The sequence below is a fragment of the Pteropus medius genome, unplaced genomic scaffold, assembly GCF_902729225.1.
Source record: "Pteropus medius unplaced genomic scaffold, Ma_sr-lr_union100, whole genome shotgun sequence".
In the NCBI taxonomy this organism is placed as follows: domain Eukaryota; kingdom Metazoa; phylum Chordata; class Mammalia; order Chiroptera; family Pteropodidae; genus Pteropus; species Pteropus medius.
The window spans coordinates 809030-832662 of NW_024356249.1; the positions used below are offsets into that span (position 1 = coordinate 809030).

General features: G+C 45.5%; 2 gene segments (V, D, J or C); both read right to left on the reverse strand.

The window, feature by feature from the left end:
- LOC120601021 (T cell receptor beta constant 2-like) overlaps window positions 1–23633 on the reverse strand; it is a 64423-nt gene that overhangs the window by 35341 nt on the left and 5449 nt on the right.
- LOC120601027 (probable non-functional T cell receptor beta variable 23-1) lies at window positions 22620–23460 on the reverse strand. The segment is given in 2 exon segments: window positions 22620–23143; window positions 23247–23460. Coding segments are annotated over 2 exon segments (468 nt in total).

Genomic DNA, 23633 nt, shown 5'->3' on the forward strand with positions numbered 1-23633 from the left:
GTGTGTGTGTGTGTGTGTGTGTGTGTAGAAAAAAGTTAACATAGGAGGCCTAAGATAGCTATCTCAGAAGGGTCTGCTTGCAAGGTAGGTGCTCGGCTTGCATCCGGGAACCTGCATTTTGGGAGTCTTCTCACTGTTTGGTAACTGGTAAGTGTAGTTCATCATGTCTAGATTGCTTGCTCAAAGCATGTGGTTTATGCTGAACACCCAGTTTGCTCTTTGGAATCTGGGATTTTGGTATGTGCCAGGCAGAGGGTGCCTACGAGATCCCCTCTCTAAGTTTCACAATACTTTTGTAACAAGGACCTCACCCAAGCAGAGCCTGGCCCTGCTTCCCTAGTGGGAAGAAAAAGCTACAAACTCTAGTGCCATTCTGACATTAACCGTCAATCCTGTCTCCCGGAATTCCCAGGGACCCTCTTAACCAGAAGTGGCCAGAAGAAATAGGTCTGGCTTCGTGTTCCAGTTCAAGTTCTGACTTCCTCAGGGACCAGCTTTAGCGTGTAGGAAGTTTTATGGGCTTTCCAGCAGGTCCTTGCCATCCTGAGCGCATCTTTGCATCCAGGTTGGCATCCTATGTTGGAAAGCATCAGCTGTCCCTCAGTCCTCATTTTTACATGACCGTCCTGAAGTCCACATGCAGTGTGCTGAAAATGTTTCGTCAGAGATGTTTCTGTTCCAGTCGTCACTGATTTGCCTCCACCGACGTAGGTACATGGAGAGATGTGACTGTTTCCACGGGCAACGGGCTAATTCCTTTTATAACACACCTTCACCTTCTGTCTCCTGAGTTGACAGTGGAGACACGATGGTGCCAGTGCCCACGTGTGCAGGGCCACCTGGCGATGCGGCGGGACAGTGCTGGACCGACGGGGCTGTGGGCATGGCTGGCCCCAGGTTCAAGCAGTAGCGGTGCATCGTCTGCAGAGAATTAGAAGAAGGAGGAGGACTAGGAGGAGGAAAATATTAAGAGATGTCGCATTCGAATGCAAAACCAAATTTACAAGCGCATTTTCAAGGTAACCGGGGATTTTGTATATAATATTAAGGAACTGCAAATAATTTTTTTTCTAGGTAAGGTAATATTATAGTTACATAAAAACACATCTTTATTTTTTAGAGCTTACTAAAATCTGGAGTAAAATATTATGATGTCTAGAAATTGCTTTAAAATACATCAACTAAAAATGTTGGGAATAGAAAAAGGAAAGTTAGCCACATGTTAATTATTGACTCTGGATAAAATGGCTTATTTTATGATTTTCTCTGCATTTGGGATTGAAAGTTTTTATAGCAAAAAGCTTGAAAATGTGCTACCAAGAGAACATGGAAAGTACAAATTATTTTCATCTAATGCTTTCATCTAACCTTCAACATGCTTTACCATAATGTTAAAATGTTCCATCTTCTATAAAGTAACCAGCTTGTACTCTTCAAAAATGTCAAGATTACAAAAGACAAGACGGTCTGAGGAACATTCTAGATTAAAGAGTTAAGGGACACAACAACTAAATGCAAGATGTAATTCTGGATTGGACTATGGACCAGAATCTATTTTCCTTCTTGCTATAGAGGGCATTATTTTGATAACTGGCAAATCTGAATAAAGTAATACATATTGATATATTAAAAATAATAAAACCCAAATGAAAATTATTCTGCTTTTATTATCACCGTGTATCAGAAATTCTAAACCATTTCGGTAATAAAAGACTCCTTCCATTCAATATTTGTCCTTCTGTGACTGGCTTATTTAGCTTAGCATAATGTCACACACCCAGAAGCAGAGAGAAGGGTGGTGGTTGCCAGGTCCGGGGTATGGACAGTCGGGGGGAGAAGGGGAAGAAGGGGACTTGCTGTTTGACACGTGTGAATTTTCAGTGATGCAAGGTGAGTAAGTTAGATTTAGACACTGTGCCTATAGTTAATACTGAACTATATATTTAAAATCATGTTAAAAGCTATCTTGTTAAATGTCCTTATAATCAGCAAAACAAAAATAAAAGAAAACAAAGCAAAAAACCCTCACAACTCACCAGGTGAACCACTAATCCAAACAAAATGATCAGATATGGACACCACTATGAGACTTACATATTCCAGTAAAGTTTTACTTGTAGTTATTCTACTGACATCATCTATTAAAATTTCCTAATAGTATATACATTTTTGAAGAAGTGCCTACATACAACACAAATCAATCATAACCACAGAACAGTTTCTATGTTTTTTTTGTTTTTTTTTTGCAATTATATAAAGTAGTCAATCCTAAACATTCAGATTAAATCCCTTAGGCTGACATTATTGCAAACATCTAATATTTAATCCAACAGACTTGACCTTACTGTAAATCAAGCATGGTGACACAATTACTAAACACGGAAATGCTTTGAACCTCAGTTTCACTGGGTTATTTACACAAAAGGTTTAAATCAATAAATCATTCATATCTCTATTAGAATGGGTTTTCCTGTTTTTTTTTTTTTCCACAAGATGTGTAAAGTCTGAAGGCCTCTATTGTTGGTGAAATCTATAAATATGCAACGTAATCTGACATGCTTAAATGAAAGAGGCTACTAAGATTAAAATTATTCCTGGCACATAGAGGTGGGGTCAAAAGATTTTCCCCATGTGGAAAAAAAAAAAAAAGAATAAGATCCCTTCCAGAAAAAACCGTTTATTGGCCTAAGTTATAAACAAGTTCTATGCTTATATATATAAACACACCCATCTATGTGTTTGCATGCGTGTGTAGACATATATACGTGTATGAGCACACACACGTTTGTGTGTATAATTTATTGCCCGACAAGAATTGTTTCTACATGGAAGTGATTTGGAGAACCTCCGTTTCCCATGTCACACCCTGGCTCAACGACAAGTCATATTTCAAGAGTAAGTTCCTTGAAGTTTTGAGTCACTCGTGCGCCTCTCCCCAATTCCCCAATGCCTCTCCCCAATTCCTGCCGCACAATATATTTCTCTATTAAACACGAGATTAAAATAAGCTTAGTGTTGGTCAAGATGAAGAAACAGAACTCGAGTCACTTCAATTCTGTCATACTGTGTGACCAGTTGGAGCTTATTTATGTTTAAAATTTTAAGTAGTGAAAATAGTATTTCCTGTGAAGTACAGGCTTTTTGTTTGGTAAGTGCAAATTTTGGTTCATACAGAAAATATTTTCTTGCATTTGAATGAGACCTGTAACAAGGAGAGGTATTAATGTATTCTCATGTTGTAATTGTTGGTTATTTTTAAGTTTAAAGGACAAATCAAGAGTATGTTGATTATTAGTGATTATTATATGACTATTAATGGGAATAACATTACTGCATAGAGGAGGCAGATGCTAAGACATTATGTGCATTGGCAAGTTAAATATACTTGTCCCATTTTAGGCAGGAGGCAAAGGACTCTGGACCTTTTTCTTAGCTGTTATGAAGAAGAGAAATTTCAAACTGAGATTCTCAGGGAAAGGTGACTTCCACAGCATCTCTGTCACCGTCTCCTTCCTTCCTCAGAACAGAAACTTGGTGGCAGAGGGTCAACGTCCCCATTTCGAGCCCAGTGTCCCCAAAATCTCCCATGAAGGGCCTCTCCTCAAGCTAAGTCCCCTCAACCCCTGGTCACCATGGCTCATCCCTGGGGCTGGAGAGGATTGTAGAGTCTGTGGCTAGAAAATTCTGTCCCTTGATGGGTAAAGAGGAGGGGAGCTTTCCAGCAGCGGGGCATGTCTAGAGCAGTAACTGGCAGCATTTACGCTTGATGAGAGCATCAGCCAAGTGAGGGGCTTGCCTCTTAGAGACTTTATTCCTCACGTTGTTATCTAAGCTGCTTATGAAGAGGGCTTTGAGCTGGGGAAGAGAGACAAGGAGGACGAATCCCGAGTAAAATTCTTGAAGCCGTCTTAGAATCCTTGTGTCCATATTTATGGAACACTCGCGATGTGCCAGGGACTGGGAACGCAGTTGTGGATCACGGAGCTTCCGTGCCATTCAGCATCCGGTGCGTAACGCATGGCGGTGGCTTGCCCATGCAGAAATGGAAGGGCACGTTGCCTTAAACCAAAGAACAAGAAGCCCCAAGGAGAGATTTTTTATCAAATGACAACAATACAGTGAGACTATTGCAAAACCGAGGTGCGTAAAAGCTGTGCTGTGTGTCCAGGAAATGACCAGGGACCTCCTGGGGAACCTGGGGAGCCATCACGAGATCTGGATGGCAAGAAAGAGTTTGCCAGGTAGACCTGGCAGAAGACATGGCGTGTGTAATCGGATGTGATCTTGGTTCACAGGTGGTCATTGCCACTGAAGGGCAGTTGCGAATTAACTCTAAACAACTCCACATTAAGGTGCTGAGCCCTGACGAAGTGAAATCCAGGGGCCAACGCCTGAAATTAGAAAGGCAGTTTGCATGGAGAGGGAGTAGGACTGGACAGTCGAATGCCGTTGCAGGCGAGGGTGGTGGGGAGCAGGGAGCTGGCTGGGCTCTGCAGCGGGGCCCTGCAGACCACGAGAGGGAGCTTCCTCTAGCACGTGGTGCAGGGAAGCCGGGTTTATATCAGGTGAATTCCGATAAGGAAGGGCATCATTGTACCAGCAGAAGCGAAGTAAGGGAAAGGGGACGGTGACAGCTCATTCACAGGTGCTCTCCTCCGCCGTGACCAGGGACAGATTCCTAGTCTCCAGGGAGGGGAGCTGGGAAAGGCTTCTGAGGGCTTCCTCTGGTAGGGGCAGGGCTCAGGAAGGCAGAGCCAACTCACCCCTTGCGACAGCCCTTTCTGCGGAGAGAGGAAGTGGCTGGGCTGTGATGTGGGTTAACTGCTGGCAGAAGGATCTGAGAGGGGCTGGACTTGGCTGCAGGTTGGGAGAAATATCACCTTACTCTAAAAGTCGCTGTATCTCTTAGGGACTTCCTATATGGGAAGGGATCCTGGCACAAACTGACTAATAGATTATGCTAGCCTCAACCCTGGCCCTGGTCTGGACCGGTATATATAGGTCACAGTACATATTTTGGTCGCAACACGGAGACATCTTCTTTTCTGGCCCCCAAACCTAATAATCTGGAATGTTTGCGACATCAGCATCCACGGATGTTGTGTTGTAACATCAACACCCATGGGTGTTGTGGATGAAAAAAGATAATACCTAGAGAGAGATGCCAAATAATACCTAGGAGTGATGCCAAAGGATTACCACCAGACAAAGACTTGACGTAGGGGTCTGGCAAACCAAGTTCAAGGACATTCTACCTGTGCCCATGAATTACCTATTTCAAGGTGACAAAGGGCTACACAATAGAGAAGCCCCAGTGCTCATGGCAAATGAGTTCATGGGGTGAGGGGGGTGTCTGTGTTGGCTCTGGCATTATAAAACAAGACCTGGACACCAGTGAGCCAGCCTGTGGCATCAGCATGTCCGCCAGTTGTCTGTGTTCAGAGCCACCTTTCAAAGACTAGAAGCCATGCCCATTTTCTCTGTCACAGCTGATGGGATGTTTATATACAACTCGTCAACTCAGAATGAAAGTTGCTGGTGGCCTCTGTTTACACAAGGCCTATAGTGGTATAATTTTATCTTTATTGCCTTGTTAACCTTTAAAATTTTTTTTTTCTTTTTATTTATCTTTCCTTTTGCAAATACAATTGACATACAATATTAGCTTCAGGTGCTTAAGTCTCTCACATCTCTATGTCCACTAAATTTCAGCGGCACACGAATTTTTATTAATGTTCAGTGATTGAATTTTCCAGGTTTTTCTATAGCCTGGATCCTTAGTATGCATCTTTATCATTTTTAGCGTCTCCCTAAACTCCTCCTCAAAATTGCTTTTACCAATCTACCTAAACCTCCAAATCTACAGTCGTTCCACTGACTCTCCTGTGACAAAGATTTTGATCCGCGACCACTCTCCTCGGGGAGAGACATGCCAGTGTCCCTTCTCCCGAGCCTGCATCGACCACGCTCTGTCACCTGCAGTCTGATGGCTGAAATCCATCTGTTATTGAGGACTATGAGACAGAAGGGAAATGACTCTCATATTCATATTCTTTTTCTCTTTGATTCTCTCTCCGGACACACACCACCGTCCGGCCCACCCGCTCTGCCGTGCACCCCTGTGCTCTTTTTTTACCTTCCTTAATTTAGTCCAAACCCTGAACCGTGTTGATCTCCTAGCTTCGCCCGGGTCTAGAATATGTCTTCTGTTCCGTATTTTTGTCTTTTTTTCTTAGACATTTCCTTTCATTGTTTTTTTTTTTTTAATGTTTATTCAACTAAGAATATATCTCGTATCTATTTTTCATCTTCAAAGACTTGTAGGCAACCCCAGACAATGAAGCTGGGAGAAAATTATAGCTTCTCCTTTCAGGGGAGAGGGACCTGGATTCCCGGATGGCCAGGAAAAATCTAACATGCATCTGTGCGATTGTGTGTCACTCTATGTGCTTGTATCTCTCTCTTAAAACTTTTTTTCATGAAGTTTGGTCACGTTTAGTATTTCATTTTGTTCGTGTGTGTGTGTGTGTGTGTGTGGTGTGTGAAATACACAGAATCGATGTTCGGTTATATTCAGGAACCAGTTTTGAGGACTGGTGTTGAACTGGGCTTCCTGCTCGTCTTCCAAAACTCCTTGTTCGTGACATGGAAAACCGAGTGTCTTACATTTGTTTTCATCAAGGCTGGCAGAGGGATTAAGTTTGAGGAATATGACAGTGACTCGAGTTTGAAGTGCTTGAGTTTGATGGAGATGTTAAGTGACATCATCACGCGGGAAGTTGTATAAATTGTGTTGGAGCTCGGATTAGATATCTGGCTAGAATTTGAAACTGGAGAGTTATTAAAATATTGATTTTTGTTAAAGCGATGAACTTGGATGATATTGTTCAGGGAAAGTATGTAAAATAATAAGCAAAGGGAAAAGGATGGAATACTGAAGAAAACCATTTTTTAAGGGAAGAGTGTAGAAATAGTCTACCGAGAACACTGGCAATGAGTGAACCAGAAATTAATATTAAATTACGAATAGCATTCTAAATCTGAAAACTCACTGAACGTCTCTGTAAGATCTTGGGGATCGAGAAACGGAACTGCAATCTTGCTCCTACGGTACAGGGAAGGAAAAGGAAAAGCTTGAGCAAAGGGCTTCCTCTTGCATTTCATTAATAGAGCTACCACTTTGCAGGAAACTGTACCTGGGAGTGATGATGGCATCCGGCAACAGGGTCTGCTGGATCGTATCGCTTGGTGACTAAAAGGGTACCGAGCAAAGGCATCGGCAGTGGCTGGCTGGTAGCTTAGGGCCCAGCAGAAAAAGAAAAGGATCCCGTGGGCACAGTGGTACACAAGAGAGGCAACGACATCCTCGTCAGGGTGGCATATAGCACAGGGGCAACACGGGGCTGGAACAGAGGAAGGATAATCTCTACTGGAGTACACGACGTGTCTTGTTTATATACATGTGTTAAAACTCCTGGAATCTCCCAAAACTGTGTGGGAGAGGAGTCTGCAGGGAGCTTAGATCCTGGACTGGTCGGAGGGGTTTGGGGGACCTGATCTAAACGAAGACTGATTTGTTCATTCACTAATGCTGCTCTCTTCAGGCACTCCGGTAAGTGTGAAGATTAAAAAAAAAGTGAACGGTAAACACGTGGTCCCTGCTCTCATGAACCTCAGCATCTATTAGTGTAAATTTTAAAGAGCAAACAATCGAGTATGCTACTTGTCATGAACATAGACATTCCAGCTGCTGTCAGAGGGCCTAGGAGTGGAACTAACCCGGTCAGAGATTGAAGGAGAACTTCCCGGAGGCAATGCCTTCTCAGTTGATATGCGGAGGGATCGTAGGTCAGAGAGCCAGGTAGATCAGAGAGCAAGGGGGGGTCCAGGTAGAGTGAAAGTTATTGGGGAAGGCCCGGGGTGAGTCAGCGCAGGACACACTTGGGGAGCGGAGAGGTGGAATACGTCTGGTAGACTGGAAGTCACTTTGGTAACTGAAGGAAAGAGGACATTCACGCTAGGAAGGCAGAGAGGCAGGCGAAGGCCACGGCCCACGGACGGTGTTGAGAGGCTTCTAAAGTAACAGCAACTTGAGACTTTAGCTAGGTTAATGCAAGACGCCGATGGATGTTAAGCTCCAGAGAGTGGATTGTGGGTGGGGACAGGTAGCAAACTGGAAGAGAGGGTAATTACTTGGAAGATGGTTTAAGAATCCAGGTGAGAAATGACATTTGGCTGGACCATGGTGTGTTCAGTGAGGTTAGAAAAATCGGTAAAGTTTGCAAGGAATTTAATGCCTGGAAACGTGCAGGGGGTGGGCATGGATTAGACGTGGAAGGAGAGTATGTCTCTGGCTTGGGCATTTGGGTAGATGGCGGGATCCTTTGCTGAGCTGAGAAAAATGAGAGACATCAGGGTTGGCAAACAATCCAGAAGACGCTGTTCCTCCAAGTGACAAAGCATCTCGGAGTGGGAACTAGAATACGAGACAAGATTTTGTTGACTCATTGGATCGAAAGGGGAAGTTCGGTTTGGGCAGGAACGAAGCCCAGTAAGGAGAAAGGGTTGCCGCGCGTACCAAGTTGCTTCTCTAGGACAGGAAGCCCTTACCCGTGGAGCCAGACCTGACACAGTTAGCGTGTCCTGCCTCCGCTTCAGTGAGCTCATTGCTTCAGTAACTGAGGGGAGGACACGCCGCAGAGGGCCTGCATGGCTCGGGGTCCCCGAAGCTGGGGAGTCGGGAAAGACTTCTATGGGCAGTGAGGGTAGAGGAAGATTTTCCTCCTGGTTGTGGTGGGGCCTCCCAAGGGAGGAGCCACCTTGCTCCTGCGGCTGCCCTTTGTGTGTGGTGAGCAGCTGGCTGTGCAGCGCTGTGTTCTCACTGCTGGCACAGAGGTACAGAGAGGTCTGGTTGGTGCTGGCCGACTCCAGGGTCAGAAGGAAGTTCTCCTTCTTTTTTCGAGAGGCCTTGTACCCATCAGAGACATCTCCCTCGTTAACGATGTCAGTATTAATCGAATAGTAGATCAGCTTTAGACCCAGCCCTGGGTCTTGTCGATACCAGTACATAACCTCATAGTTCATGTTCTGAGAACAATTCACCATCAACTTCTTTTTGGTCTTTGCGATGAGATGTCTCGGGGTCTGGGTCACTTCGGCTTCCATGGAGCCTATGAGGGAAGACGACAGAGCTAGAAACAGCCCAGGAGGGCACCTGATGCTGCAGCCTCTGGGAAAGAACTTGAGCTAAGATCTGCAAGCTACAGCCAAGGGTTGCCCACGTGTTCTGGGACTCACCTGCTCCCACGAGACAAAGCACGACATAGCCCAGGAGCCAGGAGCCCATGGCAGCGTCACGCAGGTGTCTGCCAGCCCTGGATATTCCAGGTTTCTGTAGAGTCTCCATCTCTGCAGCTACCTGGCCCTCATTTCCCGGGGAGAGGCCACTCCCCTTTACTCAGAGGGCTGACGTGTAACAGGCAACCAATGCTGGCCAATGCGGGCTGTGATCACGGCTGTTTCCCTTGCTCTGCTTTGAGGCTGCCTGTTTCTACGCATGTGACAATGTCTTATTAGTATGCTCTTATCAGACTTGGCAAATATTTTCGTATTTGCATTTTATGGTGAAAATCATTATAACATGTCTGATTCTCACAGAAAGGTGAAAACATGAAACTTAACGCTATCATCGAGACGGCACTTTATACTGGAGAAGTCCTCATTCCTACTCTGCAGAAAAAAATTCCAACTGTGTTTCCTGTCTTTGTCTATCCACTGATACCTTTTTTAGCCGCTACCCTTTTAAAAGAGTCTCATGTGTAAAAACAGTCAAGTCCACACCACGGACTATTTCATCGGTCTGTATCCAGTTCTAAACCCTAGATACAGGGCTGTTCCCTCAGCTCTCTCCTTCCCAGGTCACCGCATTCAAGAGTTTTGGGAACTTTACCTCTTCAATGCAGGGCAGGCTCCAGTGTCCCTAATGAAGGGACGGGAGAGAAGAAAGAATCCGCTAGATGGCCAGGAGCTCTGAGGTACCTCCCCCACCCTCTGCACTTTAATGTAATGCATTTCCTCTGTGCCATCATCCACCCAGGTTCCTCTTCAGGGCTTGCTCTCAGCCTCCTCTGAGATGCTGATGAGTCATCTGCTGCCGAGTCATCTGCGGCCTCTCGTATCTGTCCTTCCTGGATCCGGTATCTCGACAACAATAATTATACCTGCTTCTACCCAAGCAAGGAGCCATTTCTTAAAACCCTTGTAGGAGAACACACATTTTTTCCCCTTTAACTGTAGAGAAAAAATTTTTTTCCCCAAGGGCAATCCTGATCCAAGATGTAGACTAGAACTTTCACCTCATGTCAAATCCTATTTTACTTATGCTCAGGCCATTTGGGTTCTGAGGAAGTCACTCTGTTTTCCTATACTTCATGGTTAACCTTAGAAAGACCCCACGGGAGATACCGCTATATTGGGTTTCCTTTTAATTAGTGACACAGTGTTCGAGTCTATCGAACTTTCTCTTTTATCATTTCTGATAAATGTAATGCTTATCGTAAGGAATATATTAGTGCCCTCTGGTGGAATATTGCTGCAGCAGACAGAATAATGGCCTCTTAGAGGTATTCAATTCATAGCAACCTGTGAATGTTTAGATTGCAAGAGGAACTGCGGTTAAGGTTGCTAATTGGCCGACCTTGAGCTAGGGAGAGCATCTTGGGTTATCCGGGTGGGCCCAGTCTAATGACACGGGTCCTTCAAAGCCAAGAACCCTTCTCACGGGTCCTTCAAAGCCAAGAACCCTTCCCAGCTGTGTTTGGAGGGAGACATGAACATGGAAGAAGGAACAGAGAGGTGGAACGTTGCTGGCTTTGAAGACAGAGGAAGTCGAGCCAGAAGGTGAGGCGAGGCAGTTTGATTCTCTTCTATAGCCTTCGGAAAGAAACGTAGCCCTTTCAATACATAAACGCCAGCTGACTGAGGCCTGCACTGAACTTCTGACCTCCAGAACTGTAAGGCAATAAGTTTCTGTTGTGTTAAGCCACTAAGCATGTAGCAGTCTGTCACAGCAGCACCAGAAAACAAACTCGATCGCCAAGACTTAAAGTCTGTGACAAGATGCGGTAAGAAAGGGAGGATGATGGGAAATGCAGAGGAAAGGGTGATAATTGGGCAGGTGAGGCTCGGGCTCCTAGGGGCGGGGCCCCCACACACTTGGCTTTGCCATTATTGTGCAGAGATGCTGCTCTGATAAACTGCTGGAGCGGAGGGACTCAGGTGGCCGGCTGTGCTGATTTTCTTGGCGTTTGTTCTCCCTTGGTGTGGCAGACAGAGTTCTAAGAAGGACCCACACCGACCTCTGCCCATGCGCATCCTCCCCTCCCTTTGAGTGTAGGTGGGACCTATAAAGTTGACGAGATATCGCTCCCGTGATTATATTTGGCGGACGGGCTGTTATTCACATGGGTCTCTTCTAATCTCACGAGCCCTTTAAAAGCACAGTGTTCTCCAGCTGGTAGCAGAGAAGCTGATCAGAGAGCTTTTTGAAGCATGAAAAGAATTTAATGTGCGTTTCTGGCTTTGAAGATGGAGAGGGCTGGAGAGAGACCGCGGGAAGCTGAGAGCAACCCCCAGCGACAGCCAGTGAGGAAACAGGGTCGGAAGTCCCACCACAAGGAACAGAATCCTGCCACGGGTAGGAATGAGCCCGGAGGAGGAGCTGGGCTCTAGAACGAGAGGATGCAGCCACATGACATCTTGATTTCGGCCTTACGAGACCCCCGAGCAGAGAAGCAGCCCCACGGGCCTGGATGTGTGACATGAGGAACTATGAGATAAGAAATTGGTGTTGCTTCAACCCCGCTCACTTCCTCCTCCCTCTGGGTGATCCTGAGCCCACATATTGTCCGCAAACTCTTCACTATCCTCTGCCGCCTCTTTCACTGGTGCTCAGACATTCACGCCTGAGAAAGTCCCTCTACGCTACCTACTTTTCTATACAAACGTAATCAGTCATTGAGAGACTCCACTGAAAAATCTTTTGAGGATCTTATCAGATCTGAGGGTTACTTTTTCTTGACCAGCATTCAATTTCATCAGGGTTTTCCTATATCTGGATCTGAAAACTGAAGTTTGCCTTGGAAAATATGCACATTGCGTTGATGCCCTCTAGTGGAGCACCGACCGGGGCAAAGACATCGATTACAATAGGAAAGGTGTCTTCGGTGGGGACAGGAATGGGGAAAGACAAGTGAGGGATGTCAAGGTCAAGGCAAGGCTTTGGTGCAGGCTCGCGAGGGAACATCTGACGGGTCAGGAATCTCGAGAACGATGTCCTCGCTCCTTGATTTGCTTGGTTGGTGCTGGCAGACCCCAGGGTCAGGGGGAAGTACTGCAGTTCATTTTGAGAGACACGATACCCCCCTCGGGGACGTCTCCTTTGTTAATAGTGTTGGGACCAGTTGAGGAGAAGATCAGCTGCAGCCCCAACCCTGGGTCTTGGCGATGCCAGTACGTCGTGAAATGATTCATATTCTGCGAACACAGCAGAGTTCATTCTTTTCTTGTCCCTGAGACCATGTGTTTGGGGAGCTGTGTGACGACAGCATCCTGGAAACCTGTGGGAGAAAAAAGGACAATCAAATAAAAGCAGAGCCTGCTTGTTATGAAGGGAGACAGATGACACATTTCTGAGGCAACGTTTTGTAGTGGGAGCCTGGGAAGGCAGTCACAGGGTCCCTCACCTGCACCCGGGACTCACCTACACCAACGAGACAAAAGATGACACAGGAGAGGAGCCTGTTGCCCATGGCAACGTCAGATGAAGAATGCTATCTGGGACTGTGATGAATTTAGTCTCTGATACCAACACTTGTCACCTACTTCCTGGCCAGAGACCACACCCTCCTCCCTCACTGCTTCAGAAAAGAATTAAAAGCCTCAGACTTAGCAGAATGTGATGGTTTCATCTCTCCAGGTCACGTAATCGTATTGTTCTTCTTTTGAAGAATCGTCACGGCCATTTCTTTGCGTCTATGACTTTTACGATTTTCCTCACGCGATAACCTTTTTTCATATGGCGGGTTTTCGCCTTCTGAATTTTTACGAGACTTACGGTAAACTGAGTCGTGTTTCGTGGACACCTGAGGGCTGCATCCGAACACTTCGCGTGGAACTCTTTTTCCATTTTCTCCTTTTACCCGACTTCAAATTCCCCTCTGCAAGCACCCTGGCCTCCTTAGTCAACGCCATTCCTTCCCATGCACGCTGTACATCTCTGCGTGCTCGCCGTGTGACGCCTATGTCCTTTCTCTTTCCGTGGGCTGGTTTTTAAGGGAGGGAACAGCTGTGGTGGAGGGAATGGAGCAACCAGGTGTGCAGAAACTTAGGAAAATCGAGCAGGTGCTAAAACGACTTCGGTGACGATTCGGATCTGTCCCGCCAGAGGGTCCGCCAGATAGAACTGGATCTGGACGGACGCTGATTCAAGGACTCACAGCAGCTGTTTCCCTTCGAGGGCTCTGCTGAGTGCTCTGAGAAATGCTTGCTTTGGAGAAAGACAGCATTTTAAGGAAATTGGGGGAGGCTAGTCACCTCAAAGAAGCTGAAGCTCGAATGTCATTGGCGTGACTCTGCTATTTGACATTATTTCTAGGAAGATGATTTTTTCCACTAAAATTCTAGGTCGCCCAAGGACGTGGCTGTGAATTGCCAGCACAGAAGTGCAAAGACGCCTCCAGGGCCAGGAAGGAGCCCTCCTTCTTCTGAGAGACACTGCCCTCATCAGAGAATCTTTTGCAAGGCTGCCAGCAAGAAGGGAGCAGTGGATCAGCTGTAGCCTTGACCGTGGGACTAGGTCACATCAGAACATTCTGTCATAACCAAAGTCCTAAAGAGACTGAAAAAAATGCTCCCCCTGCACCATACATCTCTAGATATCGAGGTTCTGGATTACTCTGACATCCGGCTGACCCGTGGAAGGAGGATGCAGAAGTTATAAGCGGTGTCCAACAGGAAGCCCAATGTTTTGGCCATAAAAAAGAAAGGGGCGGGGGCGGCGTGGAGAAAGGGGAGAGCTGGAGCCTAGAAACCCAGGATCTGACTTTTCCTTGCGCTCCATGACCTCATCTACTCAGGAGACAAAAGGCTGCTTCTTAAAGGAGCCTGACACCCACGGCAGGATAGGAGAAGGAACAGGTCTTCTTCCGGCTCTTGTCAGCCTATAGGTTGTTTGCGTGTCATGTCACCATCTCTGGCCATGCCCCAGGTCCCACGTCCTCCAGAGATGGAGGCTTCCTTTCCCTTCACAGAGCACCGGGAGTCATATGACTTTCCTGGACCATTCAGATTAGGGAAAACCATGGTTCTTTTGGGTTTGTGCATGCTATTTTTTTTGCCTTCTGTCTGAGTCAGACTTAGTTCTTCTTGAGGTTTGTGATACTCCTTAACGACTTCCATCGCTACAGGGTTAGCAGGTAACACGGAAGGCTCCACAGCGAGGCTGCCTGGGTTTGAATACTGGTTCTGCTACTTACTCTCATCTTAGGCAAGTCGATGAACTGTTTTGTGCCTCAATTTTACTATCTGTAATTTGTGCAAATAGAAGCACGTACTTATAGACTTGCTGCGAGGAGAAAATGAGCTACTATGTTAAGTGGTTATAGCAATGCCTGTTAATAGTAATCACTCATTAAGATTTAGCTTTCGAAATGGTTAACTAGTAGTATTACTACTAGCGTTACTGGTAATATCAACATCCTTTATTACTGAGTCTAACTTTTGTGCTGGGGATATTTTTCTCGACTCCATAAAACCTCTGGGAGCCACATGTCATCGATTCCATTTTACAGATTAGGAAGTTATCTTTAGAGAGGTTCACTAGGTCGGCAATACTAGAAAGTGACCAGATAAGTCCAATTCACACTCTATTGAATATTTAAATAATAACTAATACCATGATGAAGAGATTAGGCCAAGACTCTGACTCTGACTGGCTTTACGTTCCGGAAGCCTCAAGGAAGAGGTTCTGCCTCTGGGGCCAGAACTCACCTCTTCTTAGGAGACATAGGGCCCCCTAGCTGACAGCTGCACTTTTGTTCATGGCCTGTGCAACAATAGATCTATTTGAGGTCCCAGATCTGGTCTTGTGTGGATAGAGACCGACACCTTTAAGACTCGGTGCATTCATGTAGGAAGAAGCATCCACCTGTGGAATAGCTTCCTGGGGGTCAGGGAGGGCTCCAGACATCTGGGGCTGAATACGGGGAGTTGTTGGAGAGCTTTCTTTGCAACCACGGTTTCTGTTCCTTGCGTCTCACGTGGATCTAGTTAAAATTTCATTAATCTAGAGAAAGAGTACAGAAAGTAATCGGTTCAGGTCCTCCTATTATTCCGAGCTTGAAGACAAGTTGTGGGAAGAGGGATTGGGACTTTGAGACGCTGTGTGTGAAGAAACGAGCTTTACTAGCGAGGAAAGAACCATTAGGCAGAGGTAGAGACAGCGTGTGGGGAAAGCCCAAGGAACCTTTTCATGCTTCTGAGTTAGCAAAGGCTCTACCGCAGGAAGCCATGAGGCAGCTGCTACGTAGTATCCCACTCATCCTGTAGGACACAATTTGTACAGGCCTCAACTGAACACTGCAGTTCGATGCGGGGGAGAAGTCGGGCCTGACTGCGGGCTCGGCCACCCCCCCGCTTGGGAGAGACTGACCCAGGGGTAGTTTTCCTCTGACAGTGTTGCTCAGATAACACTGGCCCCTCAGGGCTGAGGAGTCTGGAAAAATTCACAGCGGCATCTGCAGTTTAGAGGTTTAGGAAGGTGGGACATCCTCGCCTTTGTGACTGCCCTTTGTGTGCAGGCTGTGGTGCTCGGGCAGCTCTGTGCATTCACGGCTGGCACAGAGGTACCGAGATGGCCGTGAAGGGCTGGTCGATTTGGACGTTGGCGGGAAATGCTACTTCATTTTTCTGGAGACAGTGGACTCAGAGGGTAGCTCTCCTTTCTCTGTGACATTAATGCCGCATGAATAGCGGATCGGCTGTATTTCCATGCCCACGTCTTGCCGCTGCCAGTACATGTTGTCACGGCCCGTGGTGTGAGAACGTTCCGGAGTAATCTTCTTTCCCATAACACAGGGTCTTGGGGTCGGGAAACATCAGCATCCATGAGGCCTGAGAGAAGGAGGCAAAAATTGTCAATAGAGTCCAGGGTGGCCTTGATGCTGGATCCAGGTGCAAACCCTGAACAGGGAAAAATGTTCTTTCCTGATTTTAGAGAAATCTACGTCTTGACTCACCTGCCTCCAGCAGGTAAAGGGTCACCACATAGCAGAAGAGTCTGACAGCCATGACATAGTTTGGGCAAGATGGGTGTCTCCCCGTTCTGGGAAAGTGGACTGGGTTCTTGATGAAGTCACTGTGTGATGACACAGTTCTTGCAAACTCTCTAGGCCCCATGGCTATCCTGTTGCTATGGTAGTGTCATCTATATCCCTTTACCCATCACAAGACTGATGTTTGTGGACTTCTCGCATCCAAAGTAGGCTAGATACTTTGCTTATTTATCTTAGCTCAAATCTCTACTCTTTTTACAAAGCGTGAAATTGCAGCTATTTTAAAAGCTGTAGGGGGGAGGACCGCAGAGCTTTGAAAGGCTCTGATAGGAAGGTTTGACCTAATTAGGAAGGTTGGGAAAGGAACCAATCTTCGAGGTGCGAGGTGCGTTCTGAAGGAATAACTAGAAAAGCCGAGAAAGAAGAATATTCAAAAGAAGGGCCCAGGGAACAGAGTGGCTCAATTAGGGCACAGGAGAGTGTGTCGTGAGGATTAAGTGAGGCCACCCACTTAGATAACGTGTGACGGGCTGGAAGCAGTAACTGACATTCACCGAGTTCTCAGAAAATGTGCCGTTGCTATCGTGGTAATTACACAACTTTACCTGTCTTAATTCTCACTGTCTCAACAGGAAAGTCTTTAGCTTTGATTGTGAGTCTCAAAGATTAACCCCAGGACCCCCTTCCCCCTCATCTGCTCCCTTTGCCCTGGTTCCCTAGGATCCGTAGTTGACTTTCAAGAAAATTCTCGCTTACATACTGCTGACCTGGGGTCTTGGGTCTTGACTATTATAGCTCCACTATTTGAAAATCATCTCCTCAGTCTTTACGTATTATATATATATAGCTCCTGTGGGCTCCTGCTCACTCTTGGTCTCTCATATGTCCTGAAGGAATACGACAGTTATGACTGACCCATCCTGAAATACTCTTGTCTTACTTAGGGGCTCCTTTAAGACAAAGGTAATCATTTAAGTCATTAGTGAAAGCTGGTCTTACCTCCGTGGGAAGCAGTGAGGAAGAAAGAAGAATAAATGAAATTTTACTGCCCCCTGCTGAAACAAGATGAGAAGGATGAATAGACACAGAGATTTGGGAAGATTCTTTCCGATGAATTTTAAAGAAACAGGAAGGAGAGAGGCCTCGAGTTGTTTTAAGCGTAAGTAGATTTAAGGCCCAGTGATGAGTGGATGAGAGTTCTCGGCAGGGACAGGATGTGAAACCTATATCACAGGAGAAGCGATTAAAGAAAGATGGAAGAATGAAAGTGATAGATAATGAGTTGGGAGTAGATATGAGAGAAGCTCGGGCCCTGCTCAGGGGAAGGGGTACTTGAAGATGGAGATAAACTTGTTGCCCGGCACTGGAATAAATCCTGCATGGCCCACCTTTCAGATGTAGCTGAGGAAGTCTCTGGACCAGCCGCTGAGAGCGTCCACATATCAACAATTAAGGATACAGGCAGTGTCAGAGATAATGATTACATATGTCTGTACACACCTTATCTTTTTTGCTCAGGAAAACACCCTCTCTCTTCTTCCAGTCTCTTTAGTCTTCTTATATAACTATGCTTAGCTGAACACATTTTCTTCCTTTCAAAGGAACTTGCAGGTGGTGTGTGTGTGTGTGTGTGTGTGTGTGTGGAGGACTTAAATAAACATGCACCAGAACTCAGAAAACGTGTTACTTGGAAGAAAATCCTGAGGAACTACTTGAAGATATATTCGAGTCTATTTTTCTTCCCTGCCTTCCTCCTTTCTAGCTTTCCCTTGCTAAGTCAGACATATATAGTCTTGGGAAGAGTTCACTGGCTTCTAGGAGGGTTGCCTCCTCATGGGAGTGAGGGGTTTCTTCCAATGCCTTGAGAGAAATGGGGGGTCTCCAAGCTCCTGGCTCTGACTCCATGTTGGGGAGCAGGCAGATTTTTTGCAATCCGGGACATCCAGATGACGGAGACAAGTCTACCTGCCCCCTCAGGTTCTGTTGAATCCCAGCGGAGAGCTGAATGTGGGGCGGTAGGTGGACGACAACTTTTGTAGACCACGATCTCTAATACTTAAACTTCACCTTCTGAGTCAGATTTAGTGGTAATTAAATTTACTTAGAATGAAGTTTTAGAAAACAAGCTAGTCAGTTTGTTCTCGGCATCAAGGCCACTGGCTACGGACCGAAACAGTGGTGGGAGCCTGGAGGAACGGGGACTGAGGAAGGGCTGGCAGGATAAAGGGGCTGTCGCTAGGAACAGAACGGAGTGGGGGATGTTGCAAAGTGGATGGAGACAGGCAAAAGAGCCATTATAACCACATTGCATTTGGGATAAGAAACCCTCTTACTGAAAATCATGGCGGTTTTGCCAAATGCTCAGGTTCATTGTCCTAGAAAGGCCCCACTAGCAAAGATAAGGATGGTATTAGGCAGGAGAGACAGATTCAGTCTAGCCTGTGGTTTCAGAGCCATCACATGGCCCGGGGACATTGACCCTAGGTGGGCCTTAGCTCAGACTGTGGCTCACACAGCATCAAACGACTCAGAGCTCTAAGGATCCCACATCCCACCTCTCGAAGTCTTCTGCGCCCCTCTGAGTGAAAAACTCACCCATGTGACTGTCTTTTTGTGTAGAGAGCAGGTGGCCAAGAAACACTGTGCAAATAGCTGCTGGCACAGAAGTACAGAGCTGTCTGGCTGGGGACCGCCGACGTTAGGGAGAGGGAGAACTTCGCCTGCTCATTTCGAGAGACATTGTACCCATCGGAGGCCTCGCCTTTGTTCCTGTTTTCGATATCAGTGGAGTAGTAGATCAGCTTTAGCCCCAGTCCTGGGTCTTGTCGATACCAGTACATATAGTCATGACCCTTGTTCTGAGAACATTCCAGAGTAATGCTGCTTCCTGTCTTTGCGATCTTATTCCTTGGAGTCTGGGTAACACCAGCATCCATGGACCCTGTGAGGAATCAGAACAGAAACTGGAGACAGATCCCAGGAAGTGTCCTTTTGCCTCAGGATCAAGGTGGAAGCTTCAACCAGGACCTGGGAAATTTAAGGCCGGGGGTTCTCACCTGTTCCCAAACTCACCTGTTCCCAGGAGACAAAAAGCCACACAGCAGAGGAGCACGAAGCTCATGGCAGGGAGAGGCAGGACGGAGGCGTTTCCAGCTCTGAGTATTGGGAAGCAGGGCACGGGAACAGGAAATTGTAAGGACCCAGTCAGTGATGTCACTGTCCCTCCTGACTTTCCAAGCTTCAGAGAAAGACACAGCCCCCCTTGTGCCCCACAGAGGTCTAACCTTCTCCCCTCCTTGGTTGCTCAGGCAGGTGTCGCTTCGCTTACTGAGCTGTATGTAGGTTCATTTCAGCAGATGCGGAAACACTTCCCCCTCCTCTTTCCTTCCTGGTTCTTCCTTCTTCCCAGGGCTTACGCTTGCCGTTGTTCAAGGAAGCATCATTCTCCCAATTCAACTGAATATGGAGAACATTCAGAATCCTTTCAAATAAAGAGAATCTAGCCTCCTTGGACGGTTGTGACCCTGTAACGTTTCTCTCTCTCTCTGTTTTTGCGTTTATTCATTTTTTTTTTTTTTAAATTCCGGTCTAGGTAAGCTACGCGATTTAAATATATTCGCCATAAAGTTTGAGAGCTGCTGTTGCTGGCGTCGTTTATTTGTTCGTGTTCAGGGGGCGGCACTACTAACTTGGCTCCAGATTGCCAGCCGCTTTCTTGGTCAATGTTTTCTGGATGCAGATCATTACTGAAAATACCGGCTCAATGCAGGAAGGTATTCACTTAACGTGGGTATGTATTTCAAATAAATGCTTAACACCTTCGCTCGTATTTTGAGTTAACTGAAAAGAGTTCATTAAAGAGCTAAGTTTAGCATCACATTAAATTTTCCTGATTTCAGGAGGAACATGTTCGATATTTCAATGAAATAGATTATAAATACAGGGATGGCGTGAAACCCCATCTGACATATCTAAGCGATGCTCATCTGTGGACCTACCATGGCACCCTACACTTATCATTTCTGCTATATATCACATTGGGAAGGTTTTCAAGTTTAATGTATTTTATTTCGATTATAAAATTGCTAATGTAAAGCAAATTAGATGTATTGGTATAATGAGCCCCTCTCTCCAAGCTTTGATAATTACCAATTTACTGCCTATCTTGTTTACTCGGCATCTACTTCTCTCTCTCCTATGTTATTATGCACGGTTGCTGCTTTATGTAGGAGCGCCCAAATACGTTGTACACCCACTGCATATGCTCTATATGACATATACCTGTCTCTTCTCCCCTCTTCTCTCTCTTTTCCGGTAGAATATTCCATTAATAATACCAACAGAAACATAGATTTATTCCCGTAACTTGCCCCTCCAGGGACTCCGTTAATACAAACAGGATAATAATGAATAATATCATTTTAGGTTTGTCCTTAACGGGAAAAATATCATTGCCCTAAATTGTAATTCTTAAAATCAGCATCATGCTGTTCTGCTGCCCCCTGCTGTAGGCAGTGATTTGAGCCGAAGAGAGATTCGGGACCTGAATATAAACTATTAGTTTGGGGGTCACTTGAGAGAGCAAAGTCTCAGGGCTAGTCCAGTCCTACGGGAGAAGTTTGGAGGTATGAGGCAAGGAGGGGAGACGCAGAAATCTCTCTGGGAGCAGAATCTGTGCCAGAGCAGGGGTGGGGGACCATTATCAGAGAAATGAATGAAGAAGACACGTAATCAGATGGGATGGAGTTGAACAGACACTCCAATTTCTGGACAACCGAGAGGGTCGTTGATGGCACGAGCTAACATTCTCTGTACTCTGGGAGAACTTGACTCATATGACTCTCAACTCTGATTTATGGGCCACATTTCCTCTTCTCATTTGTGAACTATTGATCTGTAGCACAAACATCCTTTGGCACAAAGAGCGCCAAAGGGGAAATGATCTTTTGCTACTGGTTAGTGCTTTCTGTGTCATAAGAAATGTTTGCCTACCTTGAACTCACAAAGATGTTTTCCTATGTTTTCTTCTAGAAGATTTGTGGTTTTAGTGTTTACACATAGCTCTATGATTCACCTCACGACTGATTTTTATTTAACGTATGAGATATCAGTAATGTTTAGTTCTTTCCATGTGATTATCCAGTTCCAACACCATTTGTTGAGAAAATTGCTATCTCAATGCATAAAATTTCCAATCCATACACATGCTCTATCTTCCCATTTTTAATGTTTTCTTTAATTTCCCTTTGTGAGGTTTTGTGGTCTTTCATTAAACATCTTTTGCTAAATTTATTCCTGTTATGGATACTGTTTATATGGTATTGTTTTCTGAAGTTAATTTTTTCAATTGTTTGCAGTGTAAAAACACTTGATTTTTTTCTGGAGACCTTGTATCCTGTGATCTTGATAAATTCACTAATTATTTCTACTTGTGGTTCATTGATTCCTTAGGGTTTTCTATATAAATGATTACGTAATCTGAAAATCGTGATAATTTCACTCCTTTCTTTACAATATTTAGAACTTTTATTTCAGTTTTTTCTTGGCCTATCACAGTGGCCGAGAGAGATCGCAATCTCTCTACACGACTGACAACAATCTAGAAAACTGGACAACCCCATAAGAAGAAGACTTATGTACTTTCAAGTGGGATTATAGACTTACACAGCAATTCTGAAGGGCCCTCTGCTGGTATTTAGATGCATAAAATAACATACACGTGTAGTATTCCATGTCTCAGCAATCATGATTCTGCGTATGTAATCCTATAATCCCAGGTACATAAAACTATATGTACAAGCATTTTTCAATGATGGCAGGACATTGGAGGAAAATTGGGTGATTCTTACTGGAGGAATGGGTATGGAGTATCGTGCATCATTGAGAAGCAACAGACTAGATGTTCATATAGAAAAATGAAGTTTGAGCTGAGCGGAAAAATCTGAGACAGAATGGCATGCGTAACAGTGTAGAGTTACACGATTTTAAATACATGACAAGGGGTGCAAACTCCAGGAGCTGGCTCATGGCGGGCTCACATCCATCTTCTATTTCCCCTGAGACTGTAAACCCAGGTTTAGAAAGAGCTGGGCTGCTCTTTCTTATTGGAGTGGAATGATGACAACTGAATTTTTGACCTTTAGTAACCACCTTATCTTTGTCATGGGGACTGGAGAGAAAGAGAAAGACAGATACAGGGAAACAAACAAACAAACATAAAGCAGACGAAATAAGAGAAGGAACATTGAGAGCTGGAGAGGTAGCGGTTCCAGACTCCGGCCCAGTGGGTGTTTTTTTGCTTTTTTTTTGGAATTGTCTGTCCATCCCTCCTTGCCTGCTGCTAGATGCCATTTAGCCTGGTATCAAATTCCACTGGGGCTTGAGCGAGCTCAGGTTCATTTCTGTTCCTTCCTCCCTTCCTAACACGTCACCTGCTTCCTGGGCCGGGTCCATGGTGAGTTTATGCACTAAGAGGAACTGCTATTTCAGCACTGTGGATTGGCTGCTGGCACAGAAGTACAAGGCTGAGTCTCCTGGTTCTGAGGACCGGATTTCCAGGCTGCAGTGTGAGTTTTGGGAGTTTTGGGAGTTTTGGGAGCAGTTAGCCGAGAATCGCTTCTTGACCAACTCAATTTGATCGAGAATATCTTCGTTCTGAAAGTAAATCAAAAACTTGAACTCTTCGTTCTGGATCTGTTGATACCAGTAAACTACAGGATGTCCTTTTTGGGGGAGACAATCCATCTTCGCTTTCTGTCCTTTGCCTTTGACCAGATGACTGGGAGTCTGAATGACTTCGGCATCACTAATGCCTGTAAGAGAAGAAAACAGAAGCTGTAGACAAAGCCCACGAGGGACCTGGACAAGGGGGTGGCCAACCCAGAACAGGATTTTTCTTTTGTGCTCAGGACTCACCTGCTGCTCCCAAGAGACAAAGGGCTACACAGCAGAGGAGCCTAGAACACATGGTGGCGTCGAAGCCGCAAAAGAATGAGGCTTTCTTATGCCCCTTCGGCAAGCTTCTGGTGACGTGTTCACTTTGCAGACTCATAATCGTCACGAAACTGGGCAAAAACACTTGATGGTATCAGAAGGAAAGCTTTTATTCTAGCTCAGAAAATAAACTAGGTTATATTTTATTCATTTATAAATATTCATTTAAAAACATTTTATAGCTAATTTTTACTGACAGAAACAAAGGCATATATTTTTTAGAAACTTAAGAAATAAAGATAAAATGTACCATATCACTGCCAAAGATGATCACTGCTAACTGCTAGTGATAGTCTTTCTGGATCTCTC